The sequence below is a fragment of the Gouania willdenowi genome, chromosome 13, assembly GCF_900634775.1.
Source record: "Gouania willdenowi chromosome 13, fGouWil2.1, whole genome shotgun sequence".
Lineage (NCBI taxonomy): Eukaryota > Metazoa > Chordata > Actinopteri > Blenniiformes > Gobiesocidae > Gouania > Gouania willdenowi.
Window position 1 is genome coordinate 3,277,647 of NC_041056.1, and position 21,409 is coordinate 3,299,055.

At 39.2% G+C, this 21,409-nt stretch overlaps 2 protein-coding genes across 5 annotated transcripts in view; one reads left to right on the forward strand and one right to left on the reverse strand.

Moving 5' to 3' along the window:
- Positions 1-1,349: 1,349 nt before the first annotated feature.
- Positions 1,350-11,461, forward strand: LOC114474213 (cytochrome P450 2F5-like). Its single transcript, XM_028464352.1, has 9 exons — positions 1,350-1,641; positions 2,699-2,861; positions 4,988-5,137; positions 5,240-5,400; positions 7,309-7,485; positions 7,568-7,709; positions 9,436-9,623; positions 9,724-9,865; positions 11,115-11,461. The coding sequence occupies exons 1-9, from the start codon at positions 1,474-1,476 to the stop codon at positions 11,300-11,302; spliced, it is 1,479 nt and encodes a 492-aa protein (XP_028320153.1). The 5' UTR covers positions 1,350-1,473; the 3' UTR covers positions 11,303-11,461.
- Positions 11,462-12,030: 569 nt separating this feature from the next.
- LOC114474216 (cyclin-dependent kinase-like 1) overlaps positions 12,031-21,409 on the reverse strand; it is a 65,144-nt gene continuing 55,765 nt past the window's right edge. For all 4 annotated transcript variants that reach the window (XM_028464358.1, XM_028464355.1, XM_028464356.1 and 1 more), the window contains 8 exons: positions 18,223-18,344; positions 17,114-17,186; positions 15,645-15,735; positions 13,947-14,147; positions 13,718-13,800; positions 13,566-13,622; positions 12,475-12,627; positions 12,031-12,403 (listed from right to left, as the gene is read on the reverse strand). In XM_028464358.1, coding sequence (XP_028320159.1) covers positions 12,308-12,403; positions 12,475-12,627; positions 13,566-13,622; positions 13,718-13,800; positions 13,947-14,147; positions 15,645-15,735; positions 17,114-17,186; positions 18,223-18,344 — 876 coding nt within the window. In that variant the 3' untranslated portion in view covers positions 12,031-12,307. The remainder of the gene's footprint in view (positions 12,404-12,474; positions 12,628-13,565; positions 13,623-13,717; positions 13,801-13,946; positions 14,148-15,644; positions 15,736-17,113; positions 17,187-18,222; positions 18,345-21,409) is intronic.

Here is a 21,409-nt window from a genome sequence, read left to right on the forward strand (position 1 = left end):
TATCTGTCCATGGAGACATTGCTATAGATACAAAGTGTGAATAATGCTTTGTCCTCAATGAAGCCCTGCACAACTGGTCCCACAAGGATCAATTCTAGGACCCTTGTTGTTCAGCATCTACATCAATGATCTTCCGGCTGTGTGCAAAGACAGACATCATCATGTACGCAGATGATGCCGTCATCTGCGTACATGGGAGGGATATGAAGCAAGTAGCAAGCAAATTCTCCTCAGCCATGAACAAAATAAGTAACTGGCTTAAATATTCTTGCTTGACCCTACATATTAAAAAAAAACTGTTGGAATGTATTTCACCAAGTCCAATAAAACTAAAGATATGCCGAACATCTATGTTAATGGTCAAAAAAATTACATTGTGACAGAGATAAAACATCTAGGTGTACATTTGGACCTAACTCTGAGCTTTAAAAAGCAAATTAAAAGAATGTGCAATTCTATTAAATATATCTCCACCTTTAGACACATTAGGAATAGTTTGACAACTGAAGCATCGTTCATGTACTTTAATGCCATGATCTCTCCACACATCACTTACTGTTTGTCCTATTGGTCTCAGACCAATGAGACCACACTCAAACCACTCAGATCGGTCTATAATCAGGCGTTAAAGACCTTTGCCATCATCACTGCAATATTCTTAGTGAATATAAATTAGGTTTTGACAATCTAATTCGATATATAAATCTAAGAACCATCTTCAAAATTGTTAATAATACTGCTTCACCACCAATGAAAAAAAATCATAAAACTCTAGTCTGAACATCTCGCTCCACTGCTCACAGACACTGTGCCGGCCCGAAAAGATGCTCTGCCTTTTCCACAGACAGTATTTTCATATAAAACCATTCAACAATGGAATCAACTCCCTGACAGTCTGAAGCTGTCTGCAGATCTCAATCATTTCTCTTGAAACTTAAAAAAATACATCCTCGATAACCAGCTGCGTCAGCATCAACACACTTACATTTTACAAATGTAATATTGTAGCAAACGCTTTTTACTATGTTTTTCTATGTTGTATAGATTTTAGGCTATATACTGTATATGAAAGACTTAATATATATGAAAGTGTATTTATATATATATATATATATATATAAATACACTGTCATATACATATAAACTTTTCTTATATATATTCAGACTTTAATATATATATTTAATTTTCTGCTCGGCTTGCCATATGTGCCAATGATTAGGTAACACCAACCGTCATAATATTTGAAATGAGAAATCAACTTTATCTATTCAGGCCAACAAGTAAAACATGTTTGTACTGGTTTAGATGAGAGTTACGATTGCGTTGTTTGAACTACGACACAGAAAAACAAAAATGACACGATGGGCTGCACCTATTATGATGTTTGTTTGGTTTCTGTTCCGCCCTCACTATCAGACCTTTAGTCCGTCCTGCAGCAGTAACCTCAGGCTAACCGTGAGCTCAGGCTCATCATGGAGCTTTCTATCAGTGTCATCTTGTTGGGCCTGCTCTGTGTCTTCCTGTGGCTGATCTACAGGAGGAGGAGACAGGACTGTTTACCTCCAGGACCAGCAGGGCTACCGATCATTGGAAATCTGCACCAGCTGGACAAAAACGCACCTTTTACAACCCTGCTAAAGGTGACACTCAAAGTTATTATTTTAAACCAAATGTTTTTTATAAAAAAACTTTCCTTTACAGTTTAATCCTTATTTAAACACCCTTATTGTTTAGTGCACTTTGGAGTTTCCTCTCAGGATCTGTTTGCTTTGAGTGGAGATGAGACAGTGTTACTTACTGTAAAAACACGTGTGCACCTTGATGTCCAGTTTAATATGTTTCCACACTTCATATTTTCACTTTCTAAGTTTTTCTCACTTTTGTAGCTTCGTGAGGCTAAAAAAAGGATGTCCTTCTTTGGCTCCGCCCCCTCCTCCCTTTTCGTTTGCGTGTGACGTTATGGAGGTAGATTTGTGTCTTTATTATTCAAACAAAGAAAAAAATCAAAATAATTTAACTATACATTTTGTTTAAGTTTTGATTTAAATAGTAATGTTAGTTTTGTTTGCAAATCTTTTATTTTTATTACAAATCCATTATTTTTGTTTGCAAATCTATTTTTTTTGTTTGAAAAAGGAAGACACATCTACCCTCATATGACGTTCCCTTCATTTCTCCATGAATAGACGAGGCTTTGAGCTGTAAAAATGTAATTAAACAATTCCTTGAGGCAGAAAAAACTCCTTGATAATTTTTAAACAACATTTATTAATTTTACAGACTTGATTTGTATGGAAGCCCATTACTACCAGTAAAAAATAATAAATAAAAACACATCCCGACAGTAAAAACCCCCCAAAAACTCGTAAAAGTAAATTAACAATAATAAAATAAATATTTATTAGATACTAAGTCATAATAAGTCATAGATTTGCACTGAATGTATTTAACTACTTTTCTAAGATGTTTACTGGTCATGAAACAATAAAACTATTCAACTTTCTCTGTATGAGATCATTTAAAAGGCATTAAAATGTAACTATGTCAAATAAAAGAAAGAAATGGATAAGCAGAGGTCACATTTATACAATAAAATAAATGTATTTAATTTTATGTAAGAATAAAACTTGTTAATTTTTAACAACATATGGAGACACACGGCATGTTTAGTAATTAGTTGTGTTTCTGACCTTCCAGCTGAGTGAGGTCCACGGCCCTGTGCTGACGGTGTACCTGGGACCCCAGCGGGTGGTGGTCCTGGTGGGGTATGAAGCTGTGAAGGAGGCTCTGGTGGATCAGGGCGATGATTTCACTGGGAGAGGACCCCTTCCTTTCCTAATGAGAGTTACAAAAGGCTACGGTAAAACAACCACAGCAAACACCCACTGTAGGAAGACGACCAATCACAGCTGTGCATGAGGCCATGAACATGGTGTGTTGTGCTACTATCATAACCATGTGCTCCTTTAGATCCTCAATGACCTCACTTCCCATGTACGACTGAGCTGTGGGGAAAACACAAGTTAGGCTAGGTTAGGTACGGCTAGGTTAATGCTAATAATAGTCTAATGCTAGGCCAAGATATGCTATTCCTAATGCTAACCAAATACTAGGTTAATGCTAAACTAAGCTATGCTAATGCTATACTAATGTCAAGCTAGGTTAATGGTAGGTTAGGTTGATGCTAAGCTATGTTAATTCTATATTAATGCTAGGTTTAAGCCATGCTAATGCTAGCTTAGGCGGATGCTAAGCTAATACTAGGCTAAGTTATGGTCATGCTATATTAATGCTCAGCTAGGTTTAAGCCATGCTAATGCTTGTTTAATGTTAAGCTAATGCTAGGTCAATGCTATGTTAATGCTAAGTTAATAGTAGGTTAATGCTAGGTTAATGCTAAGCTAATCAGAATCAGAAATGTTTTTAATGGCCATGGACAGTAACAAGGAATTTGTCTTGGTAATTGGTGCACAAAACAAACAACAAAAAAAATAAAAAAACAAAGAACAACCCAGCAACAATAATAATAATAATAATGATAAATATAAAGGATGAGGGATAAATAAAGGATAGATAGAGAATAAAGGATAAATAGGATAAATATAAATATATATATATATATACATAGTGCAGCAGATAATGTCATCATGGAGGATCCAGTCCAGGTGCTGGAGGATGAAGTGGAGAGCCAGGTTTACAGCATCGTCTACAGACCTGTTGGATCTATAGGCAAACTGCAGGGGGTCCAGGTGGGGGTCAGGGATGTCCTTGATGTGGGAGAGCATGAGGCGTTCAAAGGACTTCATGACCACAGATGTCAGAGCGACGGGTCTGTAGTCATTAAGTCCTGTGATCCTCAGCTTTTTAGGGACAGGAACGATGGTGGAGGCCTTAAAACAGGCTGGTACGGTGCATGTCTCCAGTGAGGTGTTAAAAATGTCTGTGAACACTGGAGACAGCTGATCAGCACAGTGCTTTAAGGTGGAAGGAGAGACAGAGTCCGGTCCACAAGCCTTACGGGGGTTTTGTCTCCTGAAAAGTCTATTTACATCTCTCTCTTTGATGGAGAAGGGTGTCTCTGTGGGAGGGGGGGAAGATAGGGGAGAGAGCCTCTGTAAGCAGCTGTGGTGAGACTGTAGCTTTGATGTGGGGGGTGAAGGTGTTGGAGTGAGGCTGGTCAGAGGTGTGAGGGGGGTTGGAGTCAGGTCTGTCCCATTGTCTGTCAAATCTACAATAGAAGTTATTCAGACTGTTGGCCAGGCAGAGGTCGTTAGCAGCAGCAGGGGCTCTGGGCTTGTAGTTTGTAATTTGCCTGAGCCCTCTACAGACAGAAGCCAAGTCATTCGTAGAGAACTGATGTTGTAGCTTCTCTGAGTACAAACGTTTGGCTTTTCTCACCTACTTTCCAAACATGTACTTCGACTCTCTGTACCTGGCTCTGTCTCCACCCCTGAATGCAATGCTAAAGCCAGGTTTATGCTAAGTTAATGTTGGGCTATGCTAATGCTACGCTAGGCCAATGTTATGCTAAAGCCAGGCTAATGCTAAGTTAATGCTAGGCTAATTTTAACGTTAATGCTAGGTTAATACTAGGCTATGCTAATGCTAGTCTATGTAGTACCGTTCCCGACTGGATGTTATGTCAGAGATGAGAGAGACAAGAATAATGTTAGGCTGCTTTGGATTGGTTCAGGTTGGGTTGCGTTAGGTTAGCGTTGGTTGGTCTAGGTTTGGTTAGAGTGGGTTCAGTTTGGGTTAGTCGAGAACGGGGAGGGTTGGGTTAGCTTACTTTGATTGGGTGGTTTAGATCCAGTTAGGTCAGGCTGATTGGATTGGATCGGTTTAGATTAGGTTAGAGAAAGTTGGGTTAGATTAGATAATATCTATACTTGAACCTAAAACAAATGTTTTCTCAATAAAAAAAATGTTCACTTAAGATTGAGGCTATTTATTTATCACGTTAAAGTTAGTTGTGTTGTTGTGAAGGTTTGGCCATCAGCAATGGAGAGCGCTGGCGTCAATTACGTCGTTTCACTCTGATGACTCTGAGGGACTTTGGGATGGGGCGGAAGAAGATGGACGAATGGATTCAGGAGGAGGGCAATAATCTGGTGGCTCGCATCAAATCTAACAACGGTAAGTCGGGTATTCACGTCTTTGAGCGTAAGTAATACATTTGAGAACTGACTTGTGTTCGTTGGTTTCAGGTGTTGATTTATGTTCGTTGATATTTTGTAGGGGTTCCCTTTGATCCCATATACTACCTGAGCTGCAGTGTTTCCAATGTGGTCTGCTGCCTGGTGTTTGGGGAGCGCTTCAGCTACGACGACAAAGACTTCCTGCTCCTCCTCCAGGCCATCAACAACACTCTGAGCTTTTTGAGCAGTGTCCGGGGTCAGGTAGGGATGAACAGTCACATTTGTTTTGTGCGACCCCAAAACAAATACATAAGATATCATAATTTTGAAAGCTGGAAAAACCATGAAACTTGACACAATACACAAAATAACTGATCGTACTGTACATCAGTGGTTCCCAAACTGTAGTACCTGTTGTGGGGAGAGCTTATTTGACTGGTTTTAATATGTTGTGACCACCAGGGGGCATCGGTAAGAATGCAATGTGGAGATGATTCAGAGTTTGTCTTCTTTATTGAACATTTTAAGGGTTGTCCTATTGTGTGTGGTTCTGTAACAGAAATAAACAATATATATATTGTTGTCGTAAATACTTTTGAGAAACACAAATGTGTTTATCACCAAACTAAAAGATAAGATATGTAAGGCTTGGTTTATGCTGATAATAGTCTAAGGCTAGGGTAAGATATGCTAATCTTAATGCTAGGTTAATGCTAATCAAATACTAGCTTAATGCTAGACTAAGCTATACTAATGTCAAGCTAGGTTAATGCTAGGCTATGCTAATGCTAGGTTAGGCTGACGCTAAGCTGAGCTATGTTAATTCTGTATTAATACTAGGCTAGGTCTAAACCATGCTAATGCTAAGCTAATACTAGGCTAAGTGTTACACCCGCTTAAGGATTTAGCAATACAAAAGAAGCAGTCAAATAGGTAGGGAGATAGAATCTTTATTATTAAAACCAGTTCATAAAGATTAATAAGCCTCACCATACCAGACTCCCAGTTCAACTCTCAATTATGGTAACAGGATTGGGGGGGGGGGGATATGGTTTCACAACAATTACACACTGCAATTCAAATATTCCTCTCAAAGAGTTTACACACGTGAATATGCACAGCACACTTACACCCTTAAGGCCCCACCTGAATGCCTGACTGAGAGCTTACCGGGTATTGGTGACAAGGGGGGAGCACAAGTTCAAATAAAATGCAAAACAAAAAATGAATAAAGAGAAGAAAAAAATAGGAACTAGCCCCGCCCCACGGGCAAAACCCAGCTATTTGCCCCTGACCGGCTCACGTGTCAGGACGGACTAGAACAAAGGAAACAAAGCCTAACTAATAAACAAAACAAACAAATTCTCAGCAAGAGCAGCGTATGGACCCCGATGCTCTGCAAAGAAAACATTAATAACCATAAAAAACACTTTAATACAAAAAACATTAAAACATATCAATAAAAGATGAACTACAAACAAACTTTAAAATACCTGGTCCGTCGGTAGTCTACCAACAACCAGCTGTATTCCACTCAAACAGAGAACAAGCAGGGAAGCACATCTGAAATAATAAAGATGTAGATGCCATGTGCTAGACACCAACACAACATACCATATACACAAACAGAATTTCCTACCAGCTTTTCCTGCACCTTCTGCACGCTCATGTGGAATAAGGTGTGCACCTGCCCTGCTGGAATACCTGTGTTCCTCCTGCAGGTCACTATTTGTAGTGTTCTTAATTAGTGCACCTACCTAACACCTGTCACATAAGCTATGCTAATGCTAGTCTATGTAATACCGTTCCCGTGGGCTGCAGATTTTAGGAGGGAAAACGAGCAATTTCAACTCAAACTTAGAAAAATACATAAACCAACAAGAAAAACAGAAAACAAGAACAAAACCCTCTGTTCTTCGCTTTAATAATGCTCAAGTTGATGAATGAGTTGATAATGTGGTCCTCAAATCAGTCACATTTTTGTAAAAGTTGCTCCTTCTGATTTAGTCTTTCTTTCTAAAAAGGTATCTGTACTAGTTACATGAATAAGATATCGTAAAATACACAAAATCTCACAAAATATTATTTTTCTTAAGCTCTGTTCACTTGTTTGTAGTGATAAATATCCTTTTACTCTAAACAAATGAATTATGCTAAATGCGCTCCCAGCTGTACAACGTCTTCCCCCGGCTGATGGAGTGGTTGCCGGGTCAACAACACACAGCTTTTGCTCGAGTAGAAAAGCTGAGAGAATTCATCATGATGAAGATCAAGGAGCACCAGGACACGTTGGATCCCGCCTCACCGAGGGATTACATCGACTGCTTCCTCAACCGACTCAGTCAGGTTTGCCACATGTTACTGACCCGTCGTACCACAGCACCAGCTTCACTCAGACGACGGTCCTAGCTGCCACTCTCTCTTTCAGGAAAAACACAATCCCACCACCGAGTTCCACTACGACAACTTGGTGTCGACGGTGTTGAATCTGTTTCTGGCTGGAACGGAAACTACGAGCTCTACCATCAGATACGCTTTAAGTGTGTTGATCAAATACCCCAAAATACAAGGTGTGTCACAGAAGGCCAAACTGTTTCTACACGAGTGTGTTTTCTCCATGTTCTGCAGATGTGCGAGTCGGGATAAGTAGACATAAGCTGTGTTTCCATTACAGTTTTTCCCAAAATAAAAGCGATATTCCTGAAGTTTCTACACAGTATAATTGTGCTTTGAACGTGTTTCCATTGAAGGTTGTTTTGGAGCTTCATAACTCCTTATAACACTCTGCATTCCTCTGTTGTTTGCTGCTAATGTGGCAGGAATAGTTTTTTTAGGTATAATGGCAAGAAATATCTCAGTCTCCTTCTGTCCACACACCGCGCCACGTTTTCTCAGAGATAATTAGTCATGTGACCAGGTACGCCATGTCCTGTGATGTGTAACAGAGGAAGAGTGTTTCCAGTGTGCTTTTGTGATACATCTCAATATCGAAACGTCTGAAAAACCTCCTCACGAAAGTGTAAAAACTTTTTAGCGATATCTGTTTATTTAGATTTTGCGCATTTCCAAGGGTAATGGAAACCCAGCTATCAATAATTATTGACATGGAGGAATATTTAATAGACCAGGGGTCAGACTAGTTCTTAATTATTTTATCATTCCAATAAACTTGAACCAAAAATTGCTCCGCCTCTTTGCCCTGTGACCCTGCTCAGCTAGTGTCGCTACATGCTAAGCTAACCCAAACATGTGGTACTGCTTGCTGGTATGTACCGGTAGTCCCTTAATAGTCACAGAGAAAGATGCACATTCACCGTCTGCAGTATGTGGAACACAATGATATCCTGAGGAGGGAAAACATCCTTCAGCTCCCTTATCCATTCCCGGAGAATAAAACTGAAGGCATCTGGAAGGAATACGAAACATCCACAGCATAGGTTTCTAGTCAATGTGTCAGTTTCCACCATTTGCGATGCGTCACAGCTCTGGAACGAGTCCGGCGCCCTCTGCAGCAAATACGCTGAGCTTCTATTTTTTCTGGATGCCGAAGCACGCTGCATAAATTCAGCAAAGATCGACTCATGCCTGACAGGAATTTGTGCACAAACGCAAAATAAAACATCTGTTTAAAACAAACAAAAAAAACACTCCGTGTTCAACGTAGATTACCTTCTGCTCCTCTCAAAGAACACAACTGGTTATATGGTTTAGTGGTACTCTTTGTTAAACTACAACTCAGTATATCGCGCAATTACATGTCAATTAGGGGGATATCCTGATTTTCCTGCTGCCCAGCGATGCTGCAACAGAGCCGTTCTGAGCCATTATGCATCTAGTGGAAATCATCTGTGAAAGGTATAATATTTTAGTGAAATAAAGTAATGTTTAAATAATGATAACAGAATATGATATGGTTCTGGTTTGTACATTTAATCATTGGTGGCAGAGGAGTCATCTTCTGATCGAGAGGTTGGGGGTTCGTTCCTCGTGCCGTACCTGTTGATTTGTCTTTGTCCTTGGTTGACTAGTGCCTTTATATTGTAAAGCACTTTGAGACTAACTCAGTGGGAATAATCCCTGTAACATCAAGTCTGTTTACCATTTACTCTGACAGGAACTGATCTATTCTTTATACATCAAGTTATACAAATTAGGTTTGTCCCCTGATATCAACGTGTCTGACAATGCTCCAATACCACTGAGATAAATTTAGCCTTGACCAAATTGATTGTATCTTTATTGAGATGGTTTGGTGGTAGAAGAACATCAGCAGTAAGTCATTCCCTGTTTGTGCAGAGGCGATGCAGCAGGAGATCGATGGCGTTGTCGGACAAACTCGCAGCCCCACCATGGAGGACAGGAAGTCCATGCCCTTCACAGACGCAGTACTCCATGAAATCCAGCGTTTCATGGATATTGTTCCCATGAGCATTCCTCACTACGCTCTGAAGGACATCATCTTCAGGGGCTTCACCATTCCAAAGGTGCCCTGCTTTATTCGCCTATGAATACTAACATTGGATTTGTTTTGTCTCAGTGGACCAGCAATGACGGGTCTCTAGTTGGATGCTTCTTTGTCCACAGAAAACCCTGATTATCCCTTTGCTGCACTCGGTGCTGAAAGAGGAGAAAATGTGGGACACGCCCTGGTCTTTCAACCCCCAGCACTTCCTGGATGAGGACGGAAAGTTTAAGAACAATCCTGCATCCATTCCCTTCTCTGCAGGTAGCTCAACTTTAATGTGAAAAATCTCTGAAGAGAGTCTTGTGTCATCCATGTTAGTGGTTTTGTGTTCAAACATATGTCTTGCCATTTCCATGATTAAATCACAGCATGAACTTCCCGAAAACAAAATTAGCTTTACGACATGGAATGTACACACAGGCATGTTTTGGGAAGATCTCACGCATTTACACGATGTGCAGCAAGTGTAAAAAACTGACGGACATTGGCTTTGGTTTGTGTATTTTTAGTAGTACTCACTCACTTTATACACTTCATTACTTACTTTGTCTAAAACCAAACAACAAATGCTGCTACATACCAATGAAAGTTTGGGCCTCAGTTACTTTTCCGTTCAATCTCTGAAACACTTTATCATTGATAATGGTCAAGCTTGGATTTATCTCGTAATTTAAGAAAAGCAAGAACATAGGCACCCGTTTACCTTTTCCTTTCGTTAACCACTTTTGGAGATACTGGTCACAACATACTGGGACCAGGGTAACATCTAAGGGTGCATTCACACCGACAGATTCTGGAGCGTTACTTAAAATACTTTAGGATTTGTTTGTTCGAACAGTCCGCCTTGTTTAAGCGGTGTGAACATAAAGTTTCTACTCCAGTAACGGCTCATGTAACTGCACCAGAGGCTGTTTGGAGTGGATCACAAAATTCTGCTCTGAACGCAAACCGAGCGAAACCAAGGTGGTAAAATGATCAGCTATCTTCCACCCATTTGAACCGAGTCCAGGGCTAAATGCACGCTAAAACATGGGGCATAGAGGACTCTCCAGGAGCAGACTTGGCAAATGCAGACATACGTCAAAGCAGAAAATAATGTAACATCGATAATCATATTGTTGTGCGAAATAAGAAAATAACTTCAACTTATGATGTTCTGTAAAACATCTTATTTTTCTATGACAATTTTTAAATAAAACAATAAAGATATGTACAGCTTATCCTACTTAAAACAGTTACTACCTACTTGCATTTAGTATTTGAGTGTTAAAAACAGAATGTTTAAAAGATCCAAGCATTCTGTGCCATAGATACTGTATATATGAGGAAAAAAGTGTGTGGAAATGTGTAAATTCAGTGAATAATTCTACTTTTGAGATTGTTGAATTTCTCTTACCCCCATTGATTTCCAAGCACTCCTGCAGTCTGCTTCACTCACACCATATGGAATGGCCGATGTCCGATATCGTACATCCCTTGTTATCACAGCCTGTACGTCTTTCCCCCACAGGGAAGCGGTCCTGTGTGGGCGAGTCCTTGGCCCGGATGGAGCTCTTCCTCTTCCTGGTTTCCCTCCTGAAGGCGTTCACCTTCTCCTGCACTGGAGGTCCTGACAGCATCGAACTCAAACCCGAGTACAGCAGCTTCGCCAACCTGCCGCGCAGATACGATATCATCGCGACTCCGCGCTGGGAGTGAAACTCTTCTCTGATTTACTTTACAGTTCTATTGCGCTTTGGTGGCTTTCTTAAAAAGAGAATAGAGTGAAAGCATGGCTTCATCCTGTACGATTATCATATCTGTATTTTATGTTCTGCTTCAAACAGCATTCAATAAATAATCCAATCAACAGTCAAAGCTTGCACATTAAATTGTTTTATTGATGCACAGGAAATAGTAGATGTTCTGTCTGAGGTGTTGGGTGTGTATTTGTAATATGATGAGTTTGAGTTGAGGCCATCGGTCACGCCGTGTGTCAGACGAGTGTTTCTGTGGATCACTGTGCAGAGTTGGAGCGAGAACTAAAGGTGGGGGAGGGACCTCTGAAGGGTTAAATAAGGTATGAGGGGAGTGAATTCATCCAGGATGTAGAGTGACCATGACTGAATATATCAGAGACATGAAGCTTTAAAGAGCTCCTTCACTGTTTTCATAAATGTGGCCTTAAATCTTTGATTGACAGTTGATTGCCTTTGATGTGCATTTTTGGACCGTAAAGACGGCAAAGCGAAGCCTTGTTGATAGCTCATCGTTAGGATAATTATATGCAGCTGGTGCATTTTGTGGGCATTGGCGAGCCACAGGCCTAACCCCACTGTCAGTGCTGGCGATCCACGGTTGCGCCACACTCTCCCTTTAACAGTGCACAGCTGAGGATAGAAGGACTCCTTTTGGTGGGAGTCCTTCTATCCTCAGGGTTTGTGGGCAATAGTCCGTAATTACTCGCTAACTTCAGCCACCAGAGCATCGACCATGATTTCAAAATGGTGGAACACGGGCCCTAAAATGGTAAAGTAGTCCCATTTTTAAATGAATATGGTGCATAATAATGCATCTTTTTAGACATAGATCTCGTACATTTAAAATGTTTTAGGCTAAACTTGTAAAAACAGCGGAGGATCCCTTTAAAGCCAATTTGACCTTTTATCAGCTCTAATCCAAAGCGCGCTGATGGCACGGATCCTTCCATGAACTTTAGTTTGGTTAAATGTTGGGCAGGTGATATTTGTGCCTCACTTGCTTCTTGACATCTGGAGCTGGAGAGACGTTGCTGCTCTGTAGTTGAGGCAAGTACTGAGCCTGAGGAAGGACATATAGGCACTGCTTTATGACCACGCCCACAGCGGTGGCATCCGCCTCCTGACACTCACCCCGGCCTGCCTGCGTCTGGAGCCTCTCTCGTGGCGTCGGCCCAGGCGCTCGCCCTCTCGGCCCCAGTTGGATCCTCCCTCCTCCTGGAAGTACGGGAGCTCCAGTAGGTCTACGCAGGAGAGTCGAAGGGACGGATCCATCACCAGGCACGACTGTCCACACACATAGAGACCGACTGCTGAGTCAGCACTTAGGAAAAGTCCAAAACATACAGACAAAATATATTTGTACCGATAAGATTTCCAATAAGTACGAGTATATCTAGTCTCAAAGGTTTTTATTAGTGGAAATATTTTCACAATAATTACCTCCGCCAAAGACATATTTTCACCTACATTTGTTTATTTTTGTTTTTCACCTCACAGGATCACATCAAACGTACTTCAAGGACTTTGACAATATTTTAAACAAAGACAGACCTTGCACCAGGGTTCCCCAATTACTTTTGCCCGGGGGCCACATTATGTCAAGGTTGTAAAGTCAAGGGCCAAATTGTCTGTTTTTACCGTTTGACTTGTAATCATTGTTATATGTACAGATCTTGTTTCCACCATCCATCCATCCGTTTTCTGACCCGCTTATTCCTTTTTTTTTTCAATGTCGCAGGGTTCTGCTGGTGCCTATCTGCAGCTCATTGAGCGTTAGGTGGGGGTACACCCCAGACACAGCACCAGTCCATCACAGGGATGTTTTCACTATTATTAGTGCAATTGTTATTATTTAGGGATGAACCAAAATTGAAATTCTGGGCCGAAACCAAAAACCGAAAATGAGAAAACCAAGACTGAAAACCTAAACTTATTTTGGTGAAATAACCCAAAGATTTAATTAAATTTTGTCTTGGATCCAGATCAATATACTGATTCAAAAATGTAAATTTTCATTGAAAAGATTCATATCAGTTATGTTAGGTCTGTTCCTTAAATTTAATCACGATTTTGCCAAAAATGGGGGTGTCCATACATTTGGACGTGATGTGTCCTTATTAATGGGGATAGAAATGTCTTCCAAGCCTTTAAATTCATTGTACCATGATCAGGATCACAGATTCAGATAACTGCCAATATCAATACACCTGATTAAGATGTACCTTCATGACTTGAAGAGCATGTGGAGAAACCCCAAAGAAGCGCTTTTCCAGTGGCTCCTAAAAAATGAAAGCAATGTCGCGACAGAAGTGACACATGGTTCAACTTCTTCTTTTTGAACACACGTTAATATAAAAGGAACAGCAACATTTACCGTAATGTCAGGCTCAGGAATACTGACTCCACTGAAGAAGATGTTGGAGCGAAAGATCTGCTGGTGATGAGGGATCAAGTCACCTTGAGAGGGAATATGATTAACAACACACCACGTCTTCAACAGACAAATATAGACACTGTTTCTAAGAGATGACACTGTTCACCACAATCCAATGTGTGTATTTCATGAACATGTGAGTGAGTTGCTCCACTGGTTCCCAGTATACCCAGGGTTTTTCGGATCAGGTAGAGCTGGTCCACATCAGACTTCCCGGGCCACAGTGGGTTCCCATTGAGCAGCTCGGCGAAGACGCAGCCCAGAGCCCAAACATCCACCGGGGGCCCGTACTGAGTGTCCCCAACAAGCAGCTCAGGGGCGCGGTACCATCGGGTGGCCACGTAGTCAGTGTAGTCGTCCTCTGGTCCTGCTTAATACGGGGACACATGGAGATTGTAAATATTTCATTCTTTAAACGAGGATGCAACACTAAAAGTTAGAGAACCAGTGCTCTGACCATTAAGTCACTGAACATAAGTTACGCACATTTCCTGAGAAATCGCACAACTAAAAGGTAGAAACGATGCTTCTCACACCACATCAAAGATGTATTCATCTCACATGAATACAGGATCTTTGGCAGTTGATAAAACTTCATGGGGCAACACAAAAAAATAAATACACAAATACCGACTTGTGATGTTTTAAATGTCCCATATTATACAAATTTCACTTTTTAATGGTTTTCTAACATTAATATGTAACTCCATAATCTCATTATGAAGCTCCAAAAATGAAAATGTATGATTCCTCCATCCCTTCTTTGCTTCACATTGTGTGAAATGTCTGCTCAGACAAGCCAGTTGGAGGTTGCTCTGTTTATGATGTCATAATAGGAATAACTCGTCCTCCTGCCCCTCCCTCCACCCTTGCAGAGAGGTGAAGAGGTGAGCGGTCAAGCACAAAAGATGACATATAATTTTGTGTTTCTTTTACTGAATAAGCCTAGCTAGCATGATAAGCTGCTGGCTGTTGAAATGTCAGCGTAACATTAGCATGAAAGCTAACACTGCTCAGTTACTGCTGTTAACGTTGTATCCATTAACACGCAACAAAAACACACAAAAAACAAAAATATACACAAAGGTGACTCCAAAAATACACAGTGACATCAACAATATGAAAGAATTACCATTACCACAGAAAACAACAAAAATGACAAAAACACACAAAATGACTACAAAAATACACAAAATGATCGCAATTATTATTTAAAAAAGACTCCAAACTTACTAACTTACAAAAAATCACAAATGACAATAGAAATACACAAAATGACTCATTACACACAAAACAGCAACAAAAAAACCCCAAAATGACAAGAAAATATTGAAATGACTTAAAAAAAAAAAAAAAAAAAAAAAAAACTGAGACAAATATACAAAACAACCACAAAATACCACAAATAACACCAAAAACACATGAAATGAAAAAAGACACAAAATAGCCAAGAAAATCCCTTCATTCTTTCTTTGCTCAGATTGGTCATTAATCTAAATGCTAACATGATTGTTGATAACGTGGCTCTCGGATCAGAAAACCCTTTTTGTGATGGAAGTTGCCCATTTCTGTCTTACATAATAAAAGCTCTTGTTGCAATGAAGGCGAACGCTTCAGTGAACTCCTTTGATTTTGTGCGGTGACCCCTGGGGACACACATGTGCCGGATGATGAATAATGAACTCTAGAAAACATGTACAATGTAGAGAGGAGGATTACAAGCAGCGCTGAATGATTACATGCTACTGTATGGTAACCAAACCTGGAAACTTAACGCAGCGGCTCATTCAAACACTGAAAATGATCAGGCCTGAGTGGCTGAATAAGTCATCAGAGGCACATTAACGCTAAGTGCAGGTAAACGTACTCAGGATGCGGGCGAAGCCGAAGTCGCACAGTTTGATGACTCCGTTCTTGGTGAGAAGAATGTTCTCTGGCTTCACGTCACGGTGGATGCACTGAGGACAAATTACAAACACAACAAACGTGCGTACAGTTTTTATAAGGAAACATTATTCTAGAGCCACTAAGATTGGCCAAAAAGCTAGAACTGGACTAAATAGATGTGTTTTAGCCAATTAAAGAGTAACTACAGTAAACCCTGAGGTTTGGGTTGACGTAAAACATTATTTATCATTTCTTTAAGACTATATAACTATTATTTAACTATTTAAGACTACATTTAGACTTAATGTCCTTATTTTATTTTAAGGTTTATTTAAGGCTATGTAATATATGTCCTTTGTCAGATCTACCTTTTCAAAGCCTGTTTTCTGGAACAAGAGTTTCAAAACATTGGATTTCAACTAAATCTAAAAACAACACGAGCTTTACGTGAGTGATTAGACAAATATAACAACGTCAGGGACAGTCAGATTATCACTAAAGACCGTTTGAAAGCAAGTACAAAAATCTAGATGATAAATAATGAATGTCATCTTCATTTAACTGCAATAACTGATTTCTAAATATAAAACCGTTCTAATTAAAGACTAATGCTAGATATAAACTTTTGAATCCCTGCCTGACTCAAATAAAATGTGTGTATGTCTTCATCTCTTGATGTGTGACGGCTCATGTTTTTACTCTGACAAACAAAAATGTCTAACGTAACATAATAAAAGAAGACACATGGCTGAAACCATGCACCATGTCAAAGGGATGGTGAAATTATAAAATAATAAATAATGAAAATGTGTGTCAAAAAATATCCATACTATATATATTTATACAAGTGATTGGAAATGTAGGAGAAGCACATGTCCGGCCTCTAATTTAGTTAATTCTATAATTTCAAAAATGGTGGAATTAACTTCCAAAAATGGCAATAGAAACATGTTTTGCAGGAATACCACATATGTTATAAAATAATAAATAAAATAATTTACAAGATTTCCATCCATTTTCAGACGGGCTTGTTGCTTTTCAGGGTCGAGGAGTTAATTGAACATTTTTACCTTAACTCTGGGATGTTTACATTGTCAGTAATTATAACAAATCAGTAAAAGTCAATAAAATGGAAATGGATTTACCCTGAAACGTAATTTGGGATAATTTGAAACGGAAAATCAGAGGTCCGACATATTCTAATATTTTTCTTCTTTAAATAAAAATAAAATAACAAAACAACTAAAATAAAGAAAGCAAACCCAAGAAGGACGAGCACAAATCAAGTGATTGGTAAACAGGAAAACAACTTAAAAACCTACAGAAAATGAGTCTGGTGAGCAGCAAGCAGAAACGATTCTGATCTAAAACTAAATATAAAAGAAAATAACACACGACACGTATAAAAGTAATAATAAAAAGTGCATTAGAAGAGTGTGAAACACTGACGTTGTGCTTGTGGCAGAAGTTGACGGCCTGCAGAGTTTGCCACACGATACTCTTCAGCTGAGCCTCTGGTACGCTGCAGAAACAGGAGACATTCATGAGGAACCAAACACAAGGTATTCACGAGTCACATTTAAAAACAATCCTCCATCACCAGGTAACCTCAGGACAGTGTCCAACAGCTGAGTCAGCACCTTTTTGTTTTCTCAAGAAGAAGCAGCAGCTAGAGTTTCACCTGCACCGACCGTCAAGAAAAGGAAAAAATGACCAGTAGACGACCAGCCATCGACAGTGGTTCACCCATGAGTCACCTGACCAAGGCCAGATACCAGGACACATTCACTGTTCAGTCCACTTTAATCAAACCAGGGTTTGTTTCCACATATAATCCACTTTGCTTGTTCATGTCTGAACATCCTCGGACTCTGGCACAGTTCAAAGAAGGGGACTCTAGTCTGTTTGATTACATGTCAAAACCCAAACAGAAAAAAAACCCTAATGCACAAAACCCAAACGGACAGTTTTTTTTTTTCTTTATTTAAAATCAGGCTCCAACATAACCCAAAAACATCTCAAATTTATGTTTGTGAAAATATAACACATTTACACCCTATTTCTCCCCAAAAAAATGTTAAAAATGTCTAGCTAGCTAATGTAGCAAACACAAAAGTTGTTTAAAACTAAAGAGGTGAGTGAAATGAAATGGAAATACAGTAATTATATGACTTGGACTAAAGCCTCACTGACATGTTTGGGACTATATCACACATTTCTATTGTATTTCTCCTGTAAAACAGATTGCTCAGTGTCTAGTAAGTGTAGCCGCAGACGTGTCCAAATTCTGGCTAAGTAATATCTCGTGAGTAACCCCACGGCTTCTGTAAGTTGTCGACAGTATATAAATATCAAATTAATTACAGTATGACTTGATTAACCCGATTTAGCATGTTTGATTTCAGGAAGTTTCGTAGGCAGTAAAGTCATCTAAACAGTGAAAGATGCTGGAATGGAAACAAAACAGAAACAGGTAAAGTCAGAAACAAACGAGTGGCCATAAATCACTGTAAATGGATAAAGAAGCATCGATGATCAATGGTCACTATCCGTCCTACCCTCGAGGGTGTTTGTCCAGCTCATTCAACACCGTCTGCTCACAGAACTCAAAGACCAGGTGGAGCCGTCGTTTCCTCCTGAAGACCTCCAGGAGGTTAACCAGGTTCACGTGTTTCAGCTGCTGCAGGAAGAAGAAGAACAGGCGACGTTTCATAGTCTATTAATGTTTAATCAGTGATCCTCCTCAGGTTCTCTCCAAGCTTTACATCATCCCACAATATTTAATACAGTCCATCCTAATGGGACTACAGATGGAAGCTAGCTGCAGGCTAATGCTAGTACCATAATAATGTACATGGTCTCTTTACACATCAAATCCCACTACTACTACTTCTTACTATGGGTGCACATTAAATACTGAAAATTAACCTTCATTTTTAACTACATTACTGCCTCACAGGGCAGACACGGGCAACTGGTCCCCCGGGGGCCAAATGTGGCCCTCACACTAATTTATAGTATGTAAATGCACAAAATCACCCTACTAAAACATACAAAATTACAGAATAATACTTAAAATGACAACAAAAATTTGAAAAAGAAGAAACTAAGATATTCAAAAATTACTCCAAAAGCACACACAATGTCTACAAAAACAGAAAAATTTACTACACAACAAACATACACAAAATGATAATAAAAAACACACAAAATGTGAAATAAATAAAATACAAGAATACACAAAATGAGAACCAAATACACAACGACAATAAATAACGCAAAACTGCCACAACAATACACAAAATGACTCCAAAAATTACAATAAACAAACACAAAATGAGAAACAATATACAAAAAAACAACAAGAATACACAAAGGGCCTATGTTACGAATCTTTAGTCTCCGTTAGCTGCTTCAACTAACCAAACGTTCCCTGTCAGACAGGAGCTGTACTACGAACGTCGATCACCTGTGATCACAACACGCTAATTGAAGCCAAGTGATTACAGCCTCGCTACGTGCGCATGCACATGAAAGGGGTGGAGATTGTAGCGTCTGACCAATCAATGAAGAACCTGTCAGACTGAGCGTTTTTACAATGAATGGAGGAACAGTTTATGATCTTAAACAAATATAATGAATATAAAACCATGATGACAGTGAAGAGTAACAGTGTTAGTGCAGCGCACAGCAGGAGGCGGAGCTTTTATACTCGCTCAGATCTGATCCACTTCATAACTTGGAACCGACCAGGTTGCTGAAGTTTAAAATGATGAATAATTAAAATCCAGAATTCATACCATAAACAGTTCTGTTGTTACAGAAAAGGCAGGAATGAAAGAACTGTGTGAGTGTGAGATTATTTATGATATTAATCCATTGAATGATAAACGGACAGCGCTCTGCAGTTAAACTTTATTACAGCACACACGTGTTTCTATTCAGGTAGACCTCTATCACACACACTGAGATGAGAGCACATTGTGCATTTCTGCAGATAATGTCAGCACCAGCGTATGAATGAATGAATGAATGAATGAATGAATGAATGAATGAATGAATGAATGACTCCACCCGTCCGCGCATACGATCGACACACAGACTTCATCAGCTGACTGTAGATCAGTCCATCAGATATAAATCTATAGATTTCCTAAAGGATGTCATTGGGAAGTGAAAGGATAGAATTTATAATTAATAATCTTCTTTATAAACTTAGATGTCAGATTTGCACCAACCAGTATCATCTAACAATGGCCAGGTTGTTTTCTAAAAGATCTGATTGGTCAGGAGGCGGGGCTTTAGTACTCGCTAACATCCAAGCCAGAGCAAAACCTGGTCGCGACCAGGTTAGCCGTTCAGCATTAATTGCCATAGTGATTAAGCTCCAGCAAGATTTGTAGGACAGCACACACTGATAAAAGCGAGCGTGATAAGAGGTAATCTAGATTCGTAGCATACCCTCAAAATGACAACCCAAATACACACAATAAACACACCCAAATTGACAACCCAAATACACAAAATGACAATAAACACACACAAAATGACAACTCAAATACACAAAATGACAAGAAATAATGCATTAAAAATATGGATGTCCCGATCAGGTTTTTTGCCCCCGAGTCCGAGTCATTTAATTTTGAGAATTGGCCGATACCGAGTCCTGATCCGATACTTCTATAATACATTAAAAAGATAAAGAAGAGCAAAAAAAAAAAAAAAAACTGATCCAGAATGTCCCTTATTTATTTTATTCACCTCATTTTAACATTCAACCCTAAACAGAACAATTCTGTGACGTAGCTGGATCAATCAAACAATAAATTAAAAGTAAATCCACTTTAGACTTTAGTGCAAGATTAAATATTAAATAAAAAAAGTCTAATATAAAAATAAATTGTGCCTCATCCTAAAATACCCAACAGGCATGTTAACAAATAAGAAAATAAAAGTGCTGTAAAGTAATGTGCTTTTATGAACTGCACTCTTAATGTTTACTCTCCTCATTTAGTTTCACACATTGAAATGTATGTTTTTTTTTATGAAAAGTATGACAACTTACTTGTCTAATTTACAATTTTGTGGTAAATTATTAGCTGCTTACTAAATAAAGTGTGTGAGGTATGTAAATAGAAGTTGATTTAGAACAGGGGTTCTCAACTGGTCTCACCCTGGGACCCACATTTTGACATTGGGTCCCACTTTTTTTTTTTTAGAATTCAACCAACCAAATTTAGTTTTACAAAAATAGCTGTTGAAAACACACATATAATATCTTTTAAAACATAAATCTATATATTTTCTGTGCAACATGCATTTTACAGCATGCCTGTCAAAAGAAAAGTTTCTTTCAAAATAAAAGACAAGTCCAACATGAGACATTAAGTATTTATTTATTTTTGACCAGCTGTCTGCTACCAACCAAGTACAGGTCCGTGACCCACCAGTTGAAAATCACTGATTTAGCACACACCTGCACGTCCTGCTGTAGGCGCTTGATATAGAAATACTGCAGTAGATTGACTTAGGACGGTCTATTCTCACACACAAACATACACACAAATCACACAAACAAAGCTACAATAAACACACACACAAAATGAGAAATAATATACATAACAACAACAAACACACAATGACAAAAACACACAAACTTTTTGTTCTTTCCTGTGTTAACGCTAAGAATGTTCGATCTGAACAAACATGAAAAATCACGTTTGTGGCTCTCATTTCTTTCTAAAA